We start from the raw sequence: 17,027 nt of genomic DNA on the forward strand, positions 1-17,027 counted from the left end.
CTTTTCATTATATTTTCTTGTCCCACTTGGTAGTAAACAAAGAACATTCAAAAAATTATAAAACCGTATCAGCAATTAACGCTAAGTTTGTTTGTTTTTGGAACAAACACAGAAATTTAAAAACGTACCTTAATTCATAATCGTGCATCAGCGCCACCAGCCGGTTAAATTTTATAAATAACTTAGTCGCTGGGGGGTTTTAAAATTTAAACTGTTGCAGCAAGGGAGTCTTATTCACCAGACACACATGGTACATTCATACACCTCATGCTTACTGTCAAGTTACAACATGGGTGTCTCCTTATACACCAGACACACATTGTGTGTTCATACACCTCATGCTCACTGTCGAGTTATAACATGGGTGTCTTCTTATACACCAGACACACATGGTGTATTCATACACCTCATGCTCACTGTTAAGTTATAACATGGGTGTCTTCTTATACACCAGACACACATGGTGTATTCATACACCTCATGCTCACTGTCGAGTTATAACATGGGTGTCTTCTTATACACCAGACACACATGGTGTATTCATACACCTCATGCTCACTGTTAAGTTATAACATGGGTGTCTTCTTATACACCAGACACACATGGTGTATTACTATTTATACACCTCATGCTCGCTGTCAGGTTAAAATATGGGTGTCTCACAACATGGTGACCAAACACATAGTGTATACACAATACACACAATAAACAGCGCAAGTAAAAAGTTCACAAAAGATTAATTTATTGAACAAAGTGGATTACGACACAGTGCGTGAAATATTGAAGTAAAAAGCACTGAAGATTGTTGCATAATAATAATATACACACTAAATACAAGGCACCTTACCGGATGATTTATACAATATGTATATTTAACTTGTAATAATAATAATAATACTTATGTCACAGTGAGCATAAACGTAGTGCCTTAGTGACCTCTCAGTGTGGATTGTTAGGATTCAGTGCTTGTAATGTTTGCATCTGATATAGAATGAGGTAACTGCACATTGTGTTGATTGGACGCTTCATGAAGGAAACCATCATTAGAATATTGATGAGAAGCTGTTGGAAACTTAGGAAGGGGTCTCGCTATTCTACCTTTCTTATTCTTCACCAAACCGTTCCCATTGTATAGATCCGATTTAGGGATTTCTCCGCTGGATTGGGGTAAGGGGTGAGCGGTTGGGGTGTCTGGGATTTCCCTCGGGTCATCCATGTTTGCAACGCTCTCGCTATCAACACCTAGTGGCTCGTTACAAAAAGTTCCGTTCTCAATATTCTCTTCTTCTCTTTTTGCCTTTTTCTCATTCTTCTTTCTCTCCTTTCTCTTCACGTATTCATACGTCGTTAGTTCCCGATGATCTGAGCAAACAAACTTCATCTAAATGTGTCGTTGACCAACACATAACTGACAAGGCTTTCAGAATTTTGAAAAACAATCTCTTTATAGTTATACACCTTCCTTATAAAGTTAGCACGGCACCGCTTGTACCCAAGGGTTTGACTTATGCACGAGCGTACCGTTACAGAGGTGCGAGGAGGCACAAAACCTTAACCTCTGCAATAATTTTAAACAGACAACTTGTAACCCCTTACGAATTGTCTGTATTAAATTAATATGAAAAGCTTTTTGCCATTTTTATATTTGTGGTTTTAAATCAATATGCCAGGCCAGTAAACCCCTAACTCCCAGCCATCAGCTTTAACACGTCAAGTTTCTAAGTTTGTGAGCTTTAAATATCCTGTGTTCAATTGTGCGCATTATGACACACAAAGACATAGATGCCTAATGTTTTAAAATGTAGAGAAGGCAGTGGTCAGCGGTAGTTAGACACATAGTTCTAACTTTGGTTCAAACATTTACTGAATAACACGGTGCATAACACTAACTTACTGAGCATGACGTGGAACAATAGTAGTTGTGAAAGCAAAAGAATGGAAAGACCAAGGAAAATGATCTTTAGGAAAATGAAGATCTCTATAACGATGGCCAAAGCATGAGATGTTTTCCACCAAACATTGACTACAAACATGAGGGATTATTAAACTGAATATGTATATTGTTGATATAAATATTTTGTGGGTCTGCTTTATTTGGTTTAAATTTTAAGTAGAAGTTAAACAGAGATATTGTTTTTTTACTTTTGAAAACCCTAGTCACCCTTTTATTGATAGACCTCCTCACCCAATTAAACAACATGTTATAACTGTTTTGTCGGTGTTGTAACAATCGTATTAAGACAATTAAAAATATGCTGCTTTCATTGCTCCCCTAGCTTAAGATAAAAACAACAGTTTAAAAACCATATTACCTGAAGCACTTGTAGGTGAAGAAAGAAAAGGAATTGTTTCAACAAACACTATTATTGATACCACGATCATTCCAATACAACCAAGCAATGCACTTGTTATTGTTGCCAAGAAAAACCTGGGAAAAAATGTGTTATAAATGCAGTGTGTGTGTATTGCATATTGTATAGTTATGTACTTATGGGTTGGGGTGACGCTTTATCAAATAAATGTAGTGTGTGCATATTGCATATTGTATATTATATGGGTATGTACTTGGGGGTTGGGGAATGCTGGAAGCTCTCCCAGTAGGTGGGGTGAAGCTGCATTTGTGGTTTAAATTTAAAACGTTATAGAATAATGTGTGATGTCATAATGATGCTTGTTATATTACCTGTAGTTTTTGTCCCCAACACAGTTGTTCAACCATTTACAATGATGGTCAAACACAGACACACATTTGTTGCACGCACTGCAGTGTTTGCTGCTTTCTCCACTGTGGGAAAAATATCGTGATTAATCAATTGAATTAAATTGAGAAATGAATGAACGTAGTATGGAATATACTAGTGGCTCATCTGGTAAAAAAACGTAGTGTCATTCCAGCGTTTCATCTGCCATACGGCGAGACTTCATCAGGGAAATTATGACAGACAAAACATTTGAAATACACTATGTTTTTATACCAGATGAGCCACTAATATATTATTTAATATGCCTGGTAGCAGAAGTAACAGAACATAATATGATTGGTAAATTTGCTATAGAGTCATTCCATTGTGTCTACACCCTGGCACAGTAGTTAGTGAGCCTGCCCAGCACAAAGGTTACATTCGCGAGTCTCAATGGTGCCATCCTGGGCTATGTTTCTTTTTGGGCAAGACGCTTAACTGCAATTGCTTTAACCCCGTGGTCACTAATAAGTTGTCTGAGTTATCAGTCAAAAATACAAAACAATCACCCACAAAGTAACACACATGCAAACTCTTATTCGGGCACAAGGTGTATAAAAGAATGTTATAATGATTGTTGCACCTGGTATGTCTGGTGCCCAATACCCAATTTACACAGACAACACACAACTACTCACACATTTGTTTCACAGAGATGGCAATAATTATTCTCAATAACATGTTTGTGGAGTTTTCGATTGAATTTCAACACGGGACGAGACGTTGCTTTCCACTTGGTGGAATTATCGTCAGCTGGGTTGATTGTTGTCGATGTTGTGTGGAAAATGATGTTTGTGACATACACAACGGAGATTATCTGCGATGCAATTCGGATAAACTTGATCAAATAAATAAACAAAATTGAAACTAACGATACAAAAAAACCTAAAACGTGTATACATATGTAAATATTTTGTAATTACATCAATAGATAACAAATATAAAATAAAATATTCTTCATACGAACTCCACGTGGGCATTACATCGAACATTACAGATTTTAAAACTAAAACATCTGTTCTATAACATTTGATTGACAAGGCAAAATAGCTGTACTGGTTATGCTATTGTTTTTGAGTATTTGAGAGGTAAATTATATAACATATAATATATATTATAATATGCTCTATTAAAGCTGAACGAGGCTCAGGTTTGTACTTTATAGCTTGGAGTCCTTAAATTAGTGGCAATTAATATCAATGTTATTATGTATACATACTACTGCGTGTGAAGACTAATAATTTTTTGGGTTCACCAAATTCAGGTATTTGAAATAATAAGCCTTTATGAACAGATGCTAACATGTATATCAAGCTCTGCGGTAATTTGTCTTATGAGACAAGTTTACCAATTAAAAAATGATGCGAATTATTTCGGAAAACAACAAAATTATTATCAAATGAAAAATAAAACATTGTGCAAATGATGAATGTGCACTATGATGTCATAGAAATATGTATTAATGCTGAGTCACTACAACTGACACAATTATGACATTATAATTTGTGATTAAAAACATTTATATTAAAAAAAACAATATACACGGATATGTTTCAATTTAATGAAAGTGCTCTTCTTTGTTTTTAAAATACAGTCGGAAACTTTTTTATGGTCATTGAATTAGCACTTTCAAAAAATTCATTTTGAATCTGTAATTATTATGTGGTAGAGATAATACATATTGTATGACACACAATGGGCCTTTGTTACCAACACACACACCCAAACCCAAATATTAGATCAACAATAGCCATTGTTATAAAATTCAATGTTTTAAAACCCTTATAATTATTTCTTATTATTAACTGAAGACAAAATAGTGTGCTATACTTCTATATAAAGTTTAACATATTAATCTTAACAACAAAGTTAAAAAAACACTTTTGCGATTTATCTTTACAAAAAATGACCCTTTTTTTTAGTTCCAATTAAAGATTTATTTATTTGTGGGTTGGTGGCCCGGTGCTACCATCTTGGTTGATTGTTTTTACTTTTAAAGAACTTTTGCATTAGGGGTTTGGTTGGATGACATTCACAGCCCATGCGTGTCCCAAGATATTTCCCACTACTGTGTATTTATAATTTGCAAAAGTGAAACATAACACCAACAATGGAAAGCCAATGAAGTATATTAGACTTAACCATATGTCCATACGTACTATTACACTAAACATTTTTGTGTTAAAATCCCATATGTGTTATTTTTGTGGTAAAAGTCACAGAAATTGGCTAAAACATGGAAAATGGGGTGATGCTTATAGACAAGTAAAAAAATTGGATTTGGTATTTAAGAAATATTGAAAACATAACTTGCTGTGTTTTTATGTCAGAAGGCAGGCTGTTGCATGAAATATTGATGGTTATTTAAATGTTTAAATATTCATATGGGCAATACTTGTCAGCTTTCATGTTTAATTTAGAAACACATGTCTTAAAACCTAAGCTATATAGCTTTTCGTCACTTTTACCAAAGAACTAGAAATAACACAAATGTTAATATATATTTTCTCAATTAAATTATCTGAAATTAATGTAATTGTTTACATGAACTTAGCAAAATATTATATTTATATATATACACAATTATACACAATACACTTTAAATATTTATACAATTTTTTACACTAACAAAGGTCATATTTAATTAATATAGCGGAGAGATGAGAAATAACAGCAAAACGGCTGTCATATTACCAATGACATCCTGGTAAAATAAAGAGAATTGGTTTAAAAGCCTGGCAATTAATTCTATTCCTGTAAGAATAATTAAGCTGGTTATTAAAACAGGATTGCAACAGGAAAAACTGACAGTGGGTTACTAACATTTAATTAAAATAGATTACTAATACTATGTAATTAAAAGAAAACTTTTGCATGCTAGACCACGTACCGTACGTATATAATACATTATAATATATATCAGTGATCTTCAACCTTTTTTGGGTTGGTGAACCACTAAAGCTGTTGCGACGAACTCATGCACCCCTGATTGCTTTAACGTAAAACTAATGACGTTTCTCAATTCTCAATGATACAAGATATAGAATTCTTATAAAAAAACTGTAGGAAAGTGGCTAAATTTGTTAAAAATGTTCAAAACTGAATATTATTGCTGAAAATTGTTGAAGTTTGTGATGCACCCTTGTATACACTTTTGTACTGGTGCACCCCCGGCATATTTTGGATATAGATCAAAGCACTTTTATCTAACAAACTTACAGAAAACACAATGGGCCACCAATATGGTTCCAATGCAAGTCCCTCCACTGCGTAGAACACCACACCAAAATATAAAATCAACAACCACGCCAGTATCTGTAACAAATAAAGATATTTAAATTCTGAAATACAGTCATTCCCGCTTAATCGGCCCATGTTTAATCGGACCACCCGCTTAATCGGACCGGTTTGGCTTGGTCCCGATGTGGTCCGATTAAGCGGGGTTGACTGTACTGCCGCTGATGACCACTGAAAATTTTGTCTCAAAATGTTCCTTACATCTCCCTGATACTTGCTGTATAATTATTATTTTTTTAAACTTGGCCTTTCGTGTCGAAAATTTACTTTAAAAATGCGCAAAAATTTTTATAAATAAAAACTTAAGTTTGCATTCTTCTTCATAAATTGGGTTGCACAGACATGGTAATTAAATGCAATTCGAAGTAAATCAAAATAAAATACTAATTATATGTATAACATTACCTGTAAACCATTCAAGGGCAAAGACCATCCATTTTTCCGCACGAACGGTCGTTCTTCTGCTTGAGCTTCGTCTATTCTGTTGTGACAGCACATTACTGAAACTAAAGTGATTTGGCTAAAAACAGACCACCTAATTACAGCATAAATAGACTTTTAAAAGCTCAAAATAGTTTACACGCGAACAACAACAACATTGCAAATTGTTTCTACATCATAGTTACAGCCACCAAAGTATTTTGTAAGTATATATTGTATATTAAACGGCCATTTTTGGTCTTTTTAGACCAGTGCACCTTTCCACTGCGAATACAAGCTATAAATTTGACATTTAAAGATAAATATATATGTCTACCAAATAAATTGATCTAAAGTTAAATTGACTAACAAACGACGTAATACTGGTTTGTAAACAAAGTCCCCATCAAAAATGTACTTAAGCGCTGCAAAGACGTATTTACATATTGATAAATCTGCTTTCAAATTTAATTGTATGCCTTCGTCTTTGGCAACTTCTTGGGGTTGCAATTATGCCTTTCCAGCATGTTTCGATAAGACACCCAGGAAAAACCTATCTGTGACCAAATTCGTACAAGGGTTAAGGGGTACACAAATTCAGGGTCCTACTAAAACACGCCCGGCGGGGCCCGGTGGAAAAAATATACTAAAACACGCCCGGTGGGGCCCGGTGGGGCCCGGTGGGACCCGGTGAGGACCCGGTGTTACGAATCATACTAAAACACGCCCGGTGGGGGGCCCGATGCAAGAGCCACCAAAATGCGTGTGTGAAACAGAACTTGTGAAAAAATTGGAAGATATTGTCTGTCTTCAAAGCATAAAGATGGCAATTTTCGGTGATAGAAATTACATTCTTGCTCCGCACGTCATCGCTGAAACAAAATGTGCATAGGAAATAAAACATGATGATGAAAATGGACACGTAATTCGCAAGTTCTTTAATTATCGCTCTGTTAAAACGGAAACAAACGTGGGATCGCGCTACTGAGGGCTTGTCCGAATACGTAAAAGCCTAACACGCTAACTAAAAGACACATCATGTCTAATATTTACATTTTTCGTTTTAAAAGTTACATTGTTCGTCTTTTAATAATAAAACTTTGATCAAGTATAAGTGTATGTATAGTACTGTGGCCTAAGGTAGGACACTTATAGCACATATAGTAGGGTGGGGTAAGATGGGACACCTTTTCATTCTGTTTCTCGTCCCATTTGGTAGTAAGCAAAGAACATTCAAAGAATTATAAAACTATGTCCTCACGACTCCCATAGACTGTTGTTAATTGTTTAAAACACGATCAGGATATTTAAATATTATGGTAGGACGGGGGGAGACGGGACACCTTTAGCACATAAGATCCAAATTTTCTGTTCGTGTTTTAAACAATTAACAACGTTCTATGGGAGTCGTAAGAATATAGTTTTATAATACTTTGAATGTTCTTTGCTTACTACCAAATGGGACGAGAAACAGAATGAAAAGGTGTCCCATATTACCCCACCCTACTATATGTGCTATAAGTGTCCTACCTAAGGCCACAGTACTATACATACACTTATACTTGATCGAAGTTTTATTATTAAAAACTTTAAAAGACGAACAATGTAACTTTTAAAACGAAAAATGTAAATATTAGACATGATGTGTCCACGTTTGTTTCCGTTTTAGCAGAGCGATAATTAAAGGACTTGCGAATTACGTGTCCATTTTCATTATCATGTTTTATTTCCTATGCACATTTTGTTTCAGCGATGACGTGCGAAGCAAGAATGTAACTTCTACCACCGAAAATTGCCATCTTTATGCCTTGAAGACAGACAATATCTTCCAATTTTTTCACAAGTTCTGTTTCACACACGCATTTTGGTGGCTCTTGCATAGGGAAAGCTCCCCTTTCAAGAAATACTCACCGGGCCCCCCACCGGGCGTGTTTTAGTATGACTCGTAACACCGGGTCCTCACCGGGTCCCACCGGGTCCCACCGGGCCCCGCACCGGGCGTGTTTTAGTATATTTTTTTCCACCGGGCCCCACCGGGCCCCGCCGGGCGTGTTTTAGTAGGACCCTCATAAACAAACCACAAAATCCATAAGTTGCCGAAGTGTTAACCCTTTTATGCTGACACCAAATTTCCCACAACAGTAGAGTTCGGAAGTGCTGAATTTGCAGTAACCTGTGTATTGTGTACGCTTGGTGTCAAAGGTTAACAATTGCGTCATCACCATATTTTGCGACAACAACAAAGCAAAGTCAGTAAGTCACATAAATACACTTAGTCACAAAGAACTTATAAAAGCAGCACAGTTACAAGAAGATTGTTAGTGATCAGAGATTATTTTATTTAAGATTTACTGTTGGCAATATTGTATATTTTATATTTATACTGGGTGTCTTTGCCTTATATTAACTTTAAAATCACCGAAAATTTTCTAGGTAATACATCTGTATTTAACAAGAGTTACATAACTGCTAGTATGAAGTATATTGTGTTTGTTTTGGTAGCCAGCTCTGCTATTGTATGTGCATATGGGTTGTTAGCTTCTCCTTATAATCCACCACATTACTGGGAAAAAGCAAAACGCGCGAGGTATGCAATTCACTACAACAGCTGGGGAGTTATTGGAACAATATCAACACAACCAAAAATCTCAGGATTTCCATTCACAAATATTATCTCATATAGTGATGGACCAGATAGTAATAGCACTGGTACCCCATACTTCTATGTTATGAATGGGGATCCAAGTGTTCAAGATTTGGCAAAGAATAATTCCATGTCTTTCTCTGTGTCGGAGATGGAACCTGGATATTGCATGATCCATAAATACGACGCAGAGGATCCAAGATGTGCTCGAATCACAATAATCGGACACTTTGAAAAAGTCACTTCGCCGTCCGAGAACAAATTTGCGATTGCCACTTTATTTAAAAAACATCCAGAAATGCAAACATGGCCTGCTGGTCATGACTTTTTCACAGCAAAAATAAGAATCAATTTTGTTTGGATTTTAGATTACTTTGGTGGTAGTTCTTTTATTAAAGCTGCAGATTATTACGCTGCTGATCCAAGTAAAGCAGTGACAAACCCAAATTTAATGGTAAACTGAAATATATTTACTTTTCTGTTTTAAAATTTTCTGTAATTGGATATTGCTTTTAATAGTGTATATACACATTTTTTATTAGGGTAAACGACCTTTATTGAAACAAACTTTAACACCAGAGTCATACGCCTAATATATATTGTTATATATATATGATATAACTTGATTTTTATTTTCATTGTACAATTTGCAACATACCGATATCAGGGTAGTAAATAATCCTCCTTCAGCCCCCCAACCCAATGGGAGGTACAGATGCTGCCACATTATTTTAGTTTTTAAAGAAGGTATTGCTATTTTCTAACTTTCAAAGTTGCAATGTCAGATAATTTGTTTTATTGATTTCTGTATTTTAATAATAATACTTTACCGTTGTTTGTAAATACAAGTGTATTTTAAAAAATCATATGATCGAGATATCAAAAAACAACTTTAAGTTTAATGTTTTTATTAAAAGCTGCTTAATAAAATTCTACTTTATTATTCATTTTATTATCTAGGTTTTAACTGTGCGAAATGAGAATTCTGTAACATATTTTTGAACTACTACCCTTATATTCTATGTTTGCTTTTATTTTATGACAGTCAACATCTAACATGTACATGAAAATAAAGCTGAATGAAATGAATGACTTACTTTATCCTCACGTTGCCGGAAAACGACAGTCATTATCACACATGTTTAACACCTCGTGCCAGCTTACAAGTTACTTTGTGGTCGGGTATATTTTTGTTTGGGGGGGGGGGTTCCATGACAACCCGTTAGTGACCACCGGGTCGGAGCAATTTATGTTAAGTGTCTTCCCTACACCCACAATGGTAGCAGCGTCGAGCCTTGAACACATTACCTCTGGTTTACAATTCCTCATGTGGTTTGTAATAAAACTTAGCGTCGAGCCTTGAACACATTACCTCTGGTTTACAATTCCTCATGTGATTTGTAATAAACCTTATAACAATCTTGAATTTGTAGAAATGCAAACATCAATATATATACCTGACATCAAGTAAGGATTAGTTTTTGAGCACGTAGTGGTCTTATAAACTCTTTTCCACTGATCATTTTATTTTGTTGGGCACGTAGTGGCCGTGCATCCCTTTTCATCATTACAATACAACTGCATTAAACTATTTACTCTTTAAGGATTAAGCGATTGAAACAGTACTACTATTCAAACATTTGAATATTATTGTAAACTTTTAATGATATAAAATTATTCTGTGTAATTAACGTATTTAATTTTATAATAATACGTACCCATTTATTAAAGCTTTACTCTCTTGTTCTGTTCTAATTATATTTCATTAAATTCGGCAGTGACTTCGATATAAGCTATGTATTAGTGCATGTAAGTTATATTACATACATAGTGTGCAATACTACAAATGCCAAAATAGCGCATACATCTCTGGTAATTTCAAAGCTGTAAAAAACTTTGCGTTAATATATTGTGTATTAAAAAGAAAGTTATGTCGGTTGATGCTTTCTTTGATCTTAGGCAAGAACTAGTTAAAATTTAACTCCAAAAAACAAAAATACTTCACACAGTTGTTAAAGAGACGTTTTTGCCATTTTTTGAACTTCGTTTCTTTTTCTCAGCACCGACTTTATAACGTAGGTCGAACAAATGCTCCAGTTCGTCACGTGACCGACCCATAGTCTCAGGCAAGCACCACCAGCAGAAAGCAACATATGCCGCGGAGAGTCCAGATAAAAGCCAAAACACTCCGTATATATGAATAAGCACCTAAACAAATTGACAGTTTAGTTCAAAAGTTGGGCGTTAAGTGGCCTGTTCAAAGATGCGAGCATCTAACCACTGAGTTACGGCAAAGCACAAATTAATGGTTTGCATCACTCTAACCGACTTGTACTTTTGGTTCCCTATGTTGGTCGTAATCCTTTTATAAAACCGCAGTCAACTTACCACGAAAGAAGGGAAACATTTGACCATCACGAAAGCTGTAACACAGTTTGTGGCGCTAGCAATTCCACCACCGACCCCTCGTGTTTTAAGCGGCATCAGTTCGGCTTGAACGACAAATGGAATAGGTCCAAGTCCGAAGGCATAAAACACAATAAAGAGAATTGCGCTCACAAGCGTTAACCATGCTGTAACTGCAATTGAGGAAAGAGAAAAGAGAATAAAAAACAATCTCTTTCTACCCCATCCTAGTACACAACACTATAAACTCGATGCTGTGTTATTTCGAACCTGGAGGATGCTGCACAGCTTCATCAATGCCCAGCCCACTAACGTTGTAACTCGTGGTATTATCTCCAAGTGTGGCTGATAAGTCAAAAGACTCCATATACATACAAACCCCCAATGATACATTGCACAACGTGGCCCCAATGCCAGATATAAACGCCATTTTCCTTCGACCCCATTTGTCCATTAATACCAGCGGAACAAAAAAAGCAAAAACTTGAATACCACTCACTACAACAGAAGGAATGCTTTCTGGAAAGGAAAAACACAATATAGAACATATAAATAAATGAATGCAACTTATTTATCCTTTAAACTGTAATCTTAGGGCAACCTGCTGAGGCGAGTTAACCATTTTGCCACCGCGCCGATAAAATCTTACTAAATAAGCCTCAAATAACGGAATAAAAAAATATACAATAAATGCTAACAGCGCAAAGCTAAATAAGTTTAATCCCTTACTTACCGTTTTGGAAGTTCGCCATTCGAAATATTGAATGCGCATAAAAGATAATCACGTTAATTCCACTTAAGTGTTGAAAGGCGTTGAGAAAAATTAGGATTGTCACTGGTTTTATAAAGTTTGACTCAAGTGCATCCCGTAAGTGCATGCCCGCCTGTTTAAAACAGAGTTATTTATAGTGCGTGCGCTATAGGGAGGGCTGTATTTGTAGAATCAGAGCCTTTGGAACAATAAGTTTTTTTTCAGATTTTAAGGCAATTGGGTTTATTTCATGCCTGTTAACACACTGTAATAGCTTCCCCAATTCGACTGTGAGCCTATATGGAAGTGGCAATCATGGATAAGTCACTCAAGTTCCCACCCACTAGGATATACAGTAGGGTGGGGGAAGATGGGACACATTTTATTCTATTTTCTCGTCCCATTTAGTAGTAAACAAAGAAAATTAAAATAATTATAAAATCATATCCTGACGACTCCCATAGGCCGTTGTTAATTGCTTAAAACACGGTTAGGATATTTGGATATTATGTGCTAAATGTGTCCCATCTTCCCCCATCCTAATATATAAATGACCATACCAACCAAAAGTCCTGTCTTCTTATCCACACAATAATGAAGCATATGGCTGGCTTAAGACTTAACTATTAGAAAAAGTTACCTTTACCAAATATCAAAAGTACAATATACTGTCTGTAAAAACTTCACCTCATGATCCAAAACACTTTCAGCAATCGTGTCAACCTCGCTGGTTATTTCTTTCCTACTTTTTCTTCTCCCTTGTAGAAATCTTAGACTTTTTCTTGCCTTTTCCCGACGCCCCTTCTTTACCAGCCAACTTGGTGATTCAGGAATCCAAAGACAAAGAAGAAATGAAATAGAAGCTGAAATGACAGAAACTATTTATAATAATAATAAATAGATTTAGATTTTACGGCGCCGTTTCACAGTGGTTACTCGTCTATGTCTCTATAAACCATATAGGTGGCAAGTTTGTTTGGGCCAGCACACTGATCGCTATATAAGTTCAAGGTTCGATCTATAAACTAGTCTATATAGGCATGCAAGCGCGCTAATTTGCCACGGCGCTGGCAAGAACAAGAAAATATATAAGGAAACAAATAAGGTGGGTGGGGAAAGATGGGACACTTTTTCATTCTATTTTCTCGTCTCAGTTGGTGATAAACAAATAACACTCAAAGAATTGTTAAACTATATCCTCATGACTCCCAAAAACTGTTGTTAATTGTTTAAAACACAAATCAGGATGTTTGAATATTATGTAATAAAGGTGTCCGGCGCCCGTCTTCTCCCACCATACTATATATATAGGTTCAGATTTTAGGAAGCCGTGGTTAAGTGCTTACTAGCATGCCTCCAATCCATATAGGCAATATAGGCAAGGGCGCTAATTTGCAACGCGTCGGTATTGTTTTATAGGAAAATTTGTTTCGTGAGCAAGAACAAACATGAAGAACCAAATATTTCAATCAACTTTGTGAAATAAATATAAGTCTCATCCTACACTAATCATTGCGGAGAATTGACCAGACTCAAATACAATCATAACCAAGATATTAAAATAAACAAGCCGAGATAAGGTAATCGGTAACGGATATTGCATTCCTGACCGCGATATTTAAACTCAAGTCAGGTATCAGGCACATATAGTGCAGATATCAGTTTAGACTCTAGTAACCACTGAGCCACGGCCCCGTAAAGTCTGAACCTATATATATAGTATGGTGGGAGAAGACGGGACACCTTTATTACATAATATTCAAACATCCTGATTTGTGTTTTAAACAATTAACAACGGTTTTTGGGAGTCGTAAGGATACAGTTTATAATTCTTTGAATGTTATTTGTTTCCCATCAACTGGGACGAGAAAATAGAAAAGTGTCTCATCTTCTCCCACCACTCCACCATATTTGGTTCTTTATATTTTTTCTTGCTCAATGCCGGCGCCGTGGCAAATTAGCGCTCGTGCTTATATAGACGAGACTACAGCCCCGGCACTATTTTTTCAAGCTGGCACATTTATGTTGCACGGCCCAGCATGTGGTAGCACCCTGGGTGTTGTAGTAATGTGCAACACTGATCGTAATCCTTGGTCCCATGCCTTGTTGTAAGACCTTACTCACGTAGAACAGAACTTCATTTTGATATTTTTACATGATTTTGTTCCTGCCTAACCCAAAACTGTGACAAATGATCAGTATAAACAGAACCCCGTGTTAAAAAACTGTCATTTTCACAAGCACGCGAGGATAAAGCGCGAGCTACATTCATCAGCATCATAACACAATACCTATGTAGTCTAATAGTTCTTGGCTCCAATACACACGCATGTAATGGATATCTAATCTCACCTATTATGGCTCCAATATGCGACAGGCTTCGCCATCGGAAATGAAACCCGAAAGCGTACGCTACCAGTATGCCGATCGCTAGGAACAAATTGAATAAAGTACCCAGACTCCCACGAATAAAAGGAGGACCAACTTCGACAAGATATACCTATGACGTAATAAAAAGTCACGTCACGGAATTTCCGTAATATCTGGCAATTAATATAAATATTTAATCGTTGGCAAAAGCACTTGTCGTCAAAGAATAATAGATATAACACAGATGTTCTGTGTATATCATACTCCTCGTGCACGCCCTTTACGAGTTATCATGCATATCACTCTGTGAGTAATTGTTTTTCTGTGTGGCTGACAATTTTTACAACAGAATATTTAGAACTGGGTTAAGCAATTGTCGTAAAGACTGTTGCCAAAGATCATCTTCGGCAACAATGGTAGCAGGGTTGAGCCTCGAACCCGTTTATTATGTGTGCTACAGGGTGTGCTAACTATGGCGAAGGACCCAAATATGACGTTAACGTAACAAATCATTTAAACGCCGGCACGGAAATTAAACATATAACGTCATTTGACATTACATGACGTCATTAAATATTAGGTAAAGTATAAGCAAACCGGCGTGGCGGTGTAAGAAGCCCCCATAGCGAACCCACTGAGACAACGACCGATAAACAAAGGAAGATGCGAACCAGACAAACTGATTGAGACCCAACCACTCGCGTAGATAAGTAGCTGAAGAAGAATTGAAAGTTTGCGGCCGAACTTGTCCATGAACACCCCACATGCAATGCTGCCTGCTATTGCTGTAAGCACCAATAAACTCTGTGGGGAAAAATACGAGTGGAGCCCTGATAGTGTTTCTACACAGAAACAATTTGCAGCTAATTTGGCAAGTTTTAAAATCATATATATACCAGATATACATAGTGTTTCATACACCTTATGCTCACTGCCAAAGTTACGTACAAAAGTATAAGAAAACTTAAGTATGCTGCAGATCTTGTACTTACAGCTTCTTAATCAAGTGGTAGCATTAAGTACAAGAGTATTGTATTCCACACTTATGGTGAAAGTGTGATGTCGTAAGTCTTGGCACCTTTAGCATAATATTTAAATATAATCCTAATCATGTTTTCAACAATTAACAACGGTCTATGGGAGTCGTGAGGATTTGTTGTATAATTACTGGAATGTTCTTTGTTTACAACCAAGCAAACGGGACGTAAAGGGTGTCCCATCTCCCCCCCAACCTACTGCACATGCTAAACAGTGTACTGAACGTAAACGCAAGACCATTTACCCCAAACCATGTCGTCTGCTCCGTCGTTAAGTTTAACTGTGTTTCGTGGACCTCGAAGTCACGTGCAGCAGGAGAACTGAACCCGATCGCATACCCGATGTTTAATGAAGGAAGTGCTGCACAAAATATAACGAGGGATTCTATGACGTAACCGCCGAACCTGAAAGAAAGCTTTGTTATAATGTTTCTATGGATGAAGTTTAACTGTGTGGGTTAGTTTAGCATACACTAGTACGTCATGTCCTGTTTGCATTAACTAACGACTGTTGTTGCCCGGCCACGCAAGTATATTAATGAGTTATATTTATTCATTTATTCGTTCAACCACAAGTGTTGATAAAACTTGTTAACTGGGTGCAGCATCACACGCGTGCATTTATTATTCAAGATGATGTTGGGACAGCCGCTGGTGACGTCACTGTGGGTTAGCGGCAATTTCTTAACAGGAAACCTCGCAAGAAGTAACTTATGAAGCAATCATCTCCTCTTGCAATTAGTTTGTGCAACGCCGTGGCTGCTAAACCAAACCTAAAGGCAATACTACCCGCTCCGTACATACGCAACGAAGGGGAAATAGGAAACACGTACTGCTATACCGTATTGTGTGAACGCACTGAACAATGCGCGCTATTATGCAAGATCATAATGGGCCATATAAACTAATACATACTGCGTTACCTTGCTTTATTATTGACGCGTTCATTGGATTGGTATTTATCTTTGCACAATGCATCGGTTCCATTGCAGGATTCAGTATCGTCTTGAATTACTTCCGTTGTTTCGTCTTTATTATCCATTTCCTCACACTTGTTTACACCTTATAAACTGAGCAGAACTATGCCCTTGGCATTCCTAAACCTAGTCTTTCTTCTCCAAGCCTCTAGCGCATACAGTACAACTGAACAGTTCAGCAATTACTCGGTCCCTATGTACGATAGAAACGCAAAAGAAGGCAGCGAATTCTCGCTTGCAATTGCACTGACAGGCACTGGCAGGCACTGGCAAAGCTAAGCTAAGAAAACAGGTGTTATGGTCGAAACGATGCGACTTTACGTAAAAATTGAACTGTTTCTGCGACCAGGTGTAATTAAATGTATATATTGACCTCTGGCATAA

At 36.6% G+C, this 17,027-nt stretch overlaps 3 protein-coding genes across 4 annotated transcripts; 1 reads left to right on the top strand and 2 right to left on the bottom strand.

Moving 5' to 3' along the window:
* Window positions 1–718: 718 nt before the first annotated feature.
* LOC149726262 (uncharacterized) lies at window positions 719–6,647 on the bottom strand. 2 transcript variants are annotated; one of them, XM_089889412.1, is made up of 7 exons: window positions 6,444–6,645; window positions 5,961–6,056; window positions 3,380–3,558; window positions 2,684–2,785; window positions 2,313–2,428; window positions 1,895–2,023; window positions 719–1,362 (listed from the first exon to the last, which is right to left on the bottom strand). In XM_089889412.1, the coding sequence occupies exons 1-7, from the start codon at window positions 6,534–6,536 to the stop codon at window positions 953–955; spliced, it is 1,125 nt and encodes a 374-aa protein (XP_089745538.1). In that variant the 5' UTR covers window positions 6,537–6,645; the 3' UTR covers window positions 719–952. The 2 variants fall into 2 exon arrangements, with proteins under 2 accessions (XP_089745538.1, XP_089745539.1); XM_089889413.1 differs by lacking the exon at window positions 1,895–2,023 and having other exon boundaries at window positions 6,444–6,647.
* A 2,103-nt stretch (window positions 6,648–8,750) lies between these two features.
* LOC149726263 (protein CREG1-like) lies at window positions 8,751–10,191 on the top strand. The gene has a single exon (XM_089890625.1). It carries the CDS (start codon window positions 8,933–8,935, stop codon window positions 9,563–9,565), a length of 633 nt encoding a protein of 210 aa, XP_089746751.1. The 5' UTR covers window positions 8,751–8,932; the 3' UTR covers window positions 9,566–10,191.
* Window positions 10,192–10,884: 693 nt separating this feature from the next.
* Window positions 10,885–16,840, bottom strand: LOC149726264 (solute carrier family 2, facilitated glucose transporter member 8-like). The gene is made up of 9 exons (XM_089890616.1): window positions 16,590–16,840; window positions 15,912–16,071; window positions 15,227–15,433; window positions 14,612–14,759; window positions 12,947–13,122; window positions 12,242–12,392; window positions 11,779–12,027; window positions 11,491–11,681; window positions 10,885–11,310 (listed from the first exon to the last, which is right to left on the bottom strand). Exons 1-9 carry the CDS (start codon window positions 16,706–16,708, stop codon window positions 11,104–11,106), a joined length of 1,608 nt encoding a protein of 535 aa, XP_089746742.1. The 5' UTR covers window positions 16,709–16,840; the 3' UTR covers window positions 10,885–11,103.
* Window positions 16,841–17,027: the final 187 nt, after the last annotated feature.

Source organism: Ciona robusta, chromosome 12, assembly GCF_009617815.1.
Source record: "Ciona robusta chromosome 12, ASM961781v2".
NCBI lineage: Eukaryota > Metazoa > Chordata > Ascidiacea > Phlebobranchia > Cionidae > Ciona > Ciona robusta.

Bases quoted from the DNA above. Each gene is read 5' to 3' on its own strand.
- LOC149726262 (XM_089889412.1), bottom strand. From the start codon at position 6,536: ATGTGCTGTCACAACAGAATAGACGAAGCTCAAGCAGAAGAACGACCG. The intron at 6,057-6,443 runs GTAATGTTATAC...TATTTGTTACAG, and splicing joins TGCCCTTGAATGGTTTACAG to ATACTGGCGTGGTTGTTGAT. The intron at 1,363-1,894 runs GTAAGTTAGTGT...TTGTTTGCTCAG, and splicing joins ATTGTTCCACGTCATGCTCA to ATCATCGGGAACTAACGACG.
- LOC149726263 (XM_089890625.1), top strand. From the start codon at position 8,933: ATGAAGTATATTGTGTTTGTTTTGGTAGCCAGCTCTGCTATTGTATGT.
- LOC149726264 (XM_089890616.1), bottom strand. From the start codon at position 16,708: ATGGATAATAAAGACGAAACAACGGAAGTAATTCAAGACGATACTGAA. The intron at 16,072-16,589 runs GTAACGCAGTAT...GCTTTCTTTCAG, and splicing joins CGCGTCAATAATAAAGCAAG to GTTCGGCGGTTACGTCATAG. The intron at 11,311-11,490 runs GTAAGTTGACTG...CAATTTGTTTAG, and splicing joins AATGTTTCCCTTCTTTCGTG to GTGCTTATTCATATATACGG.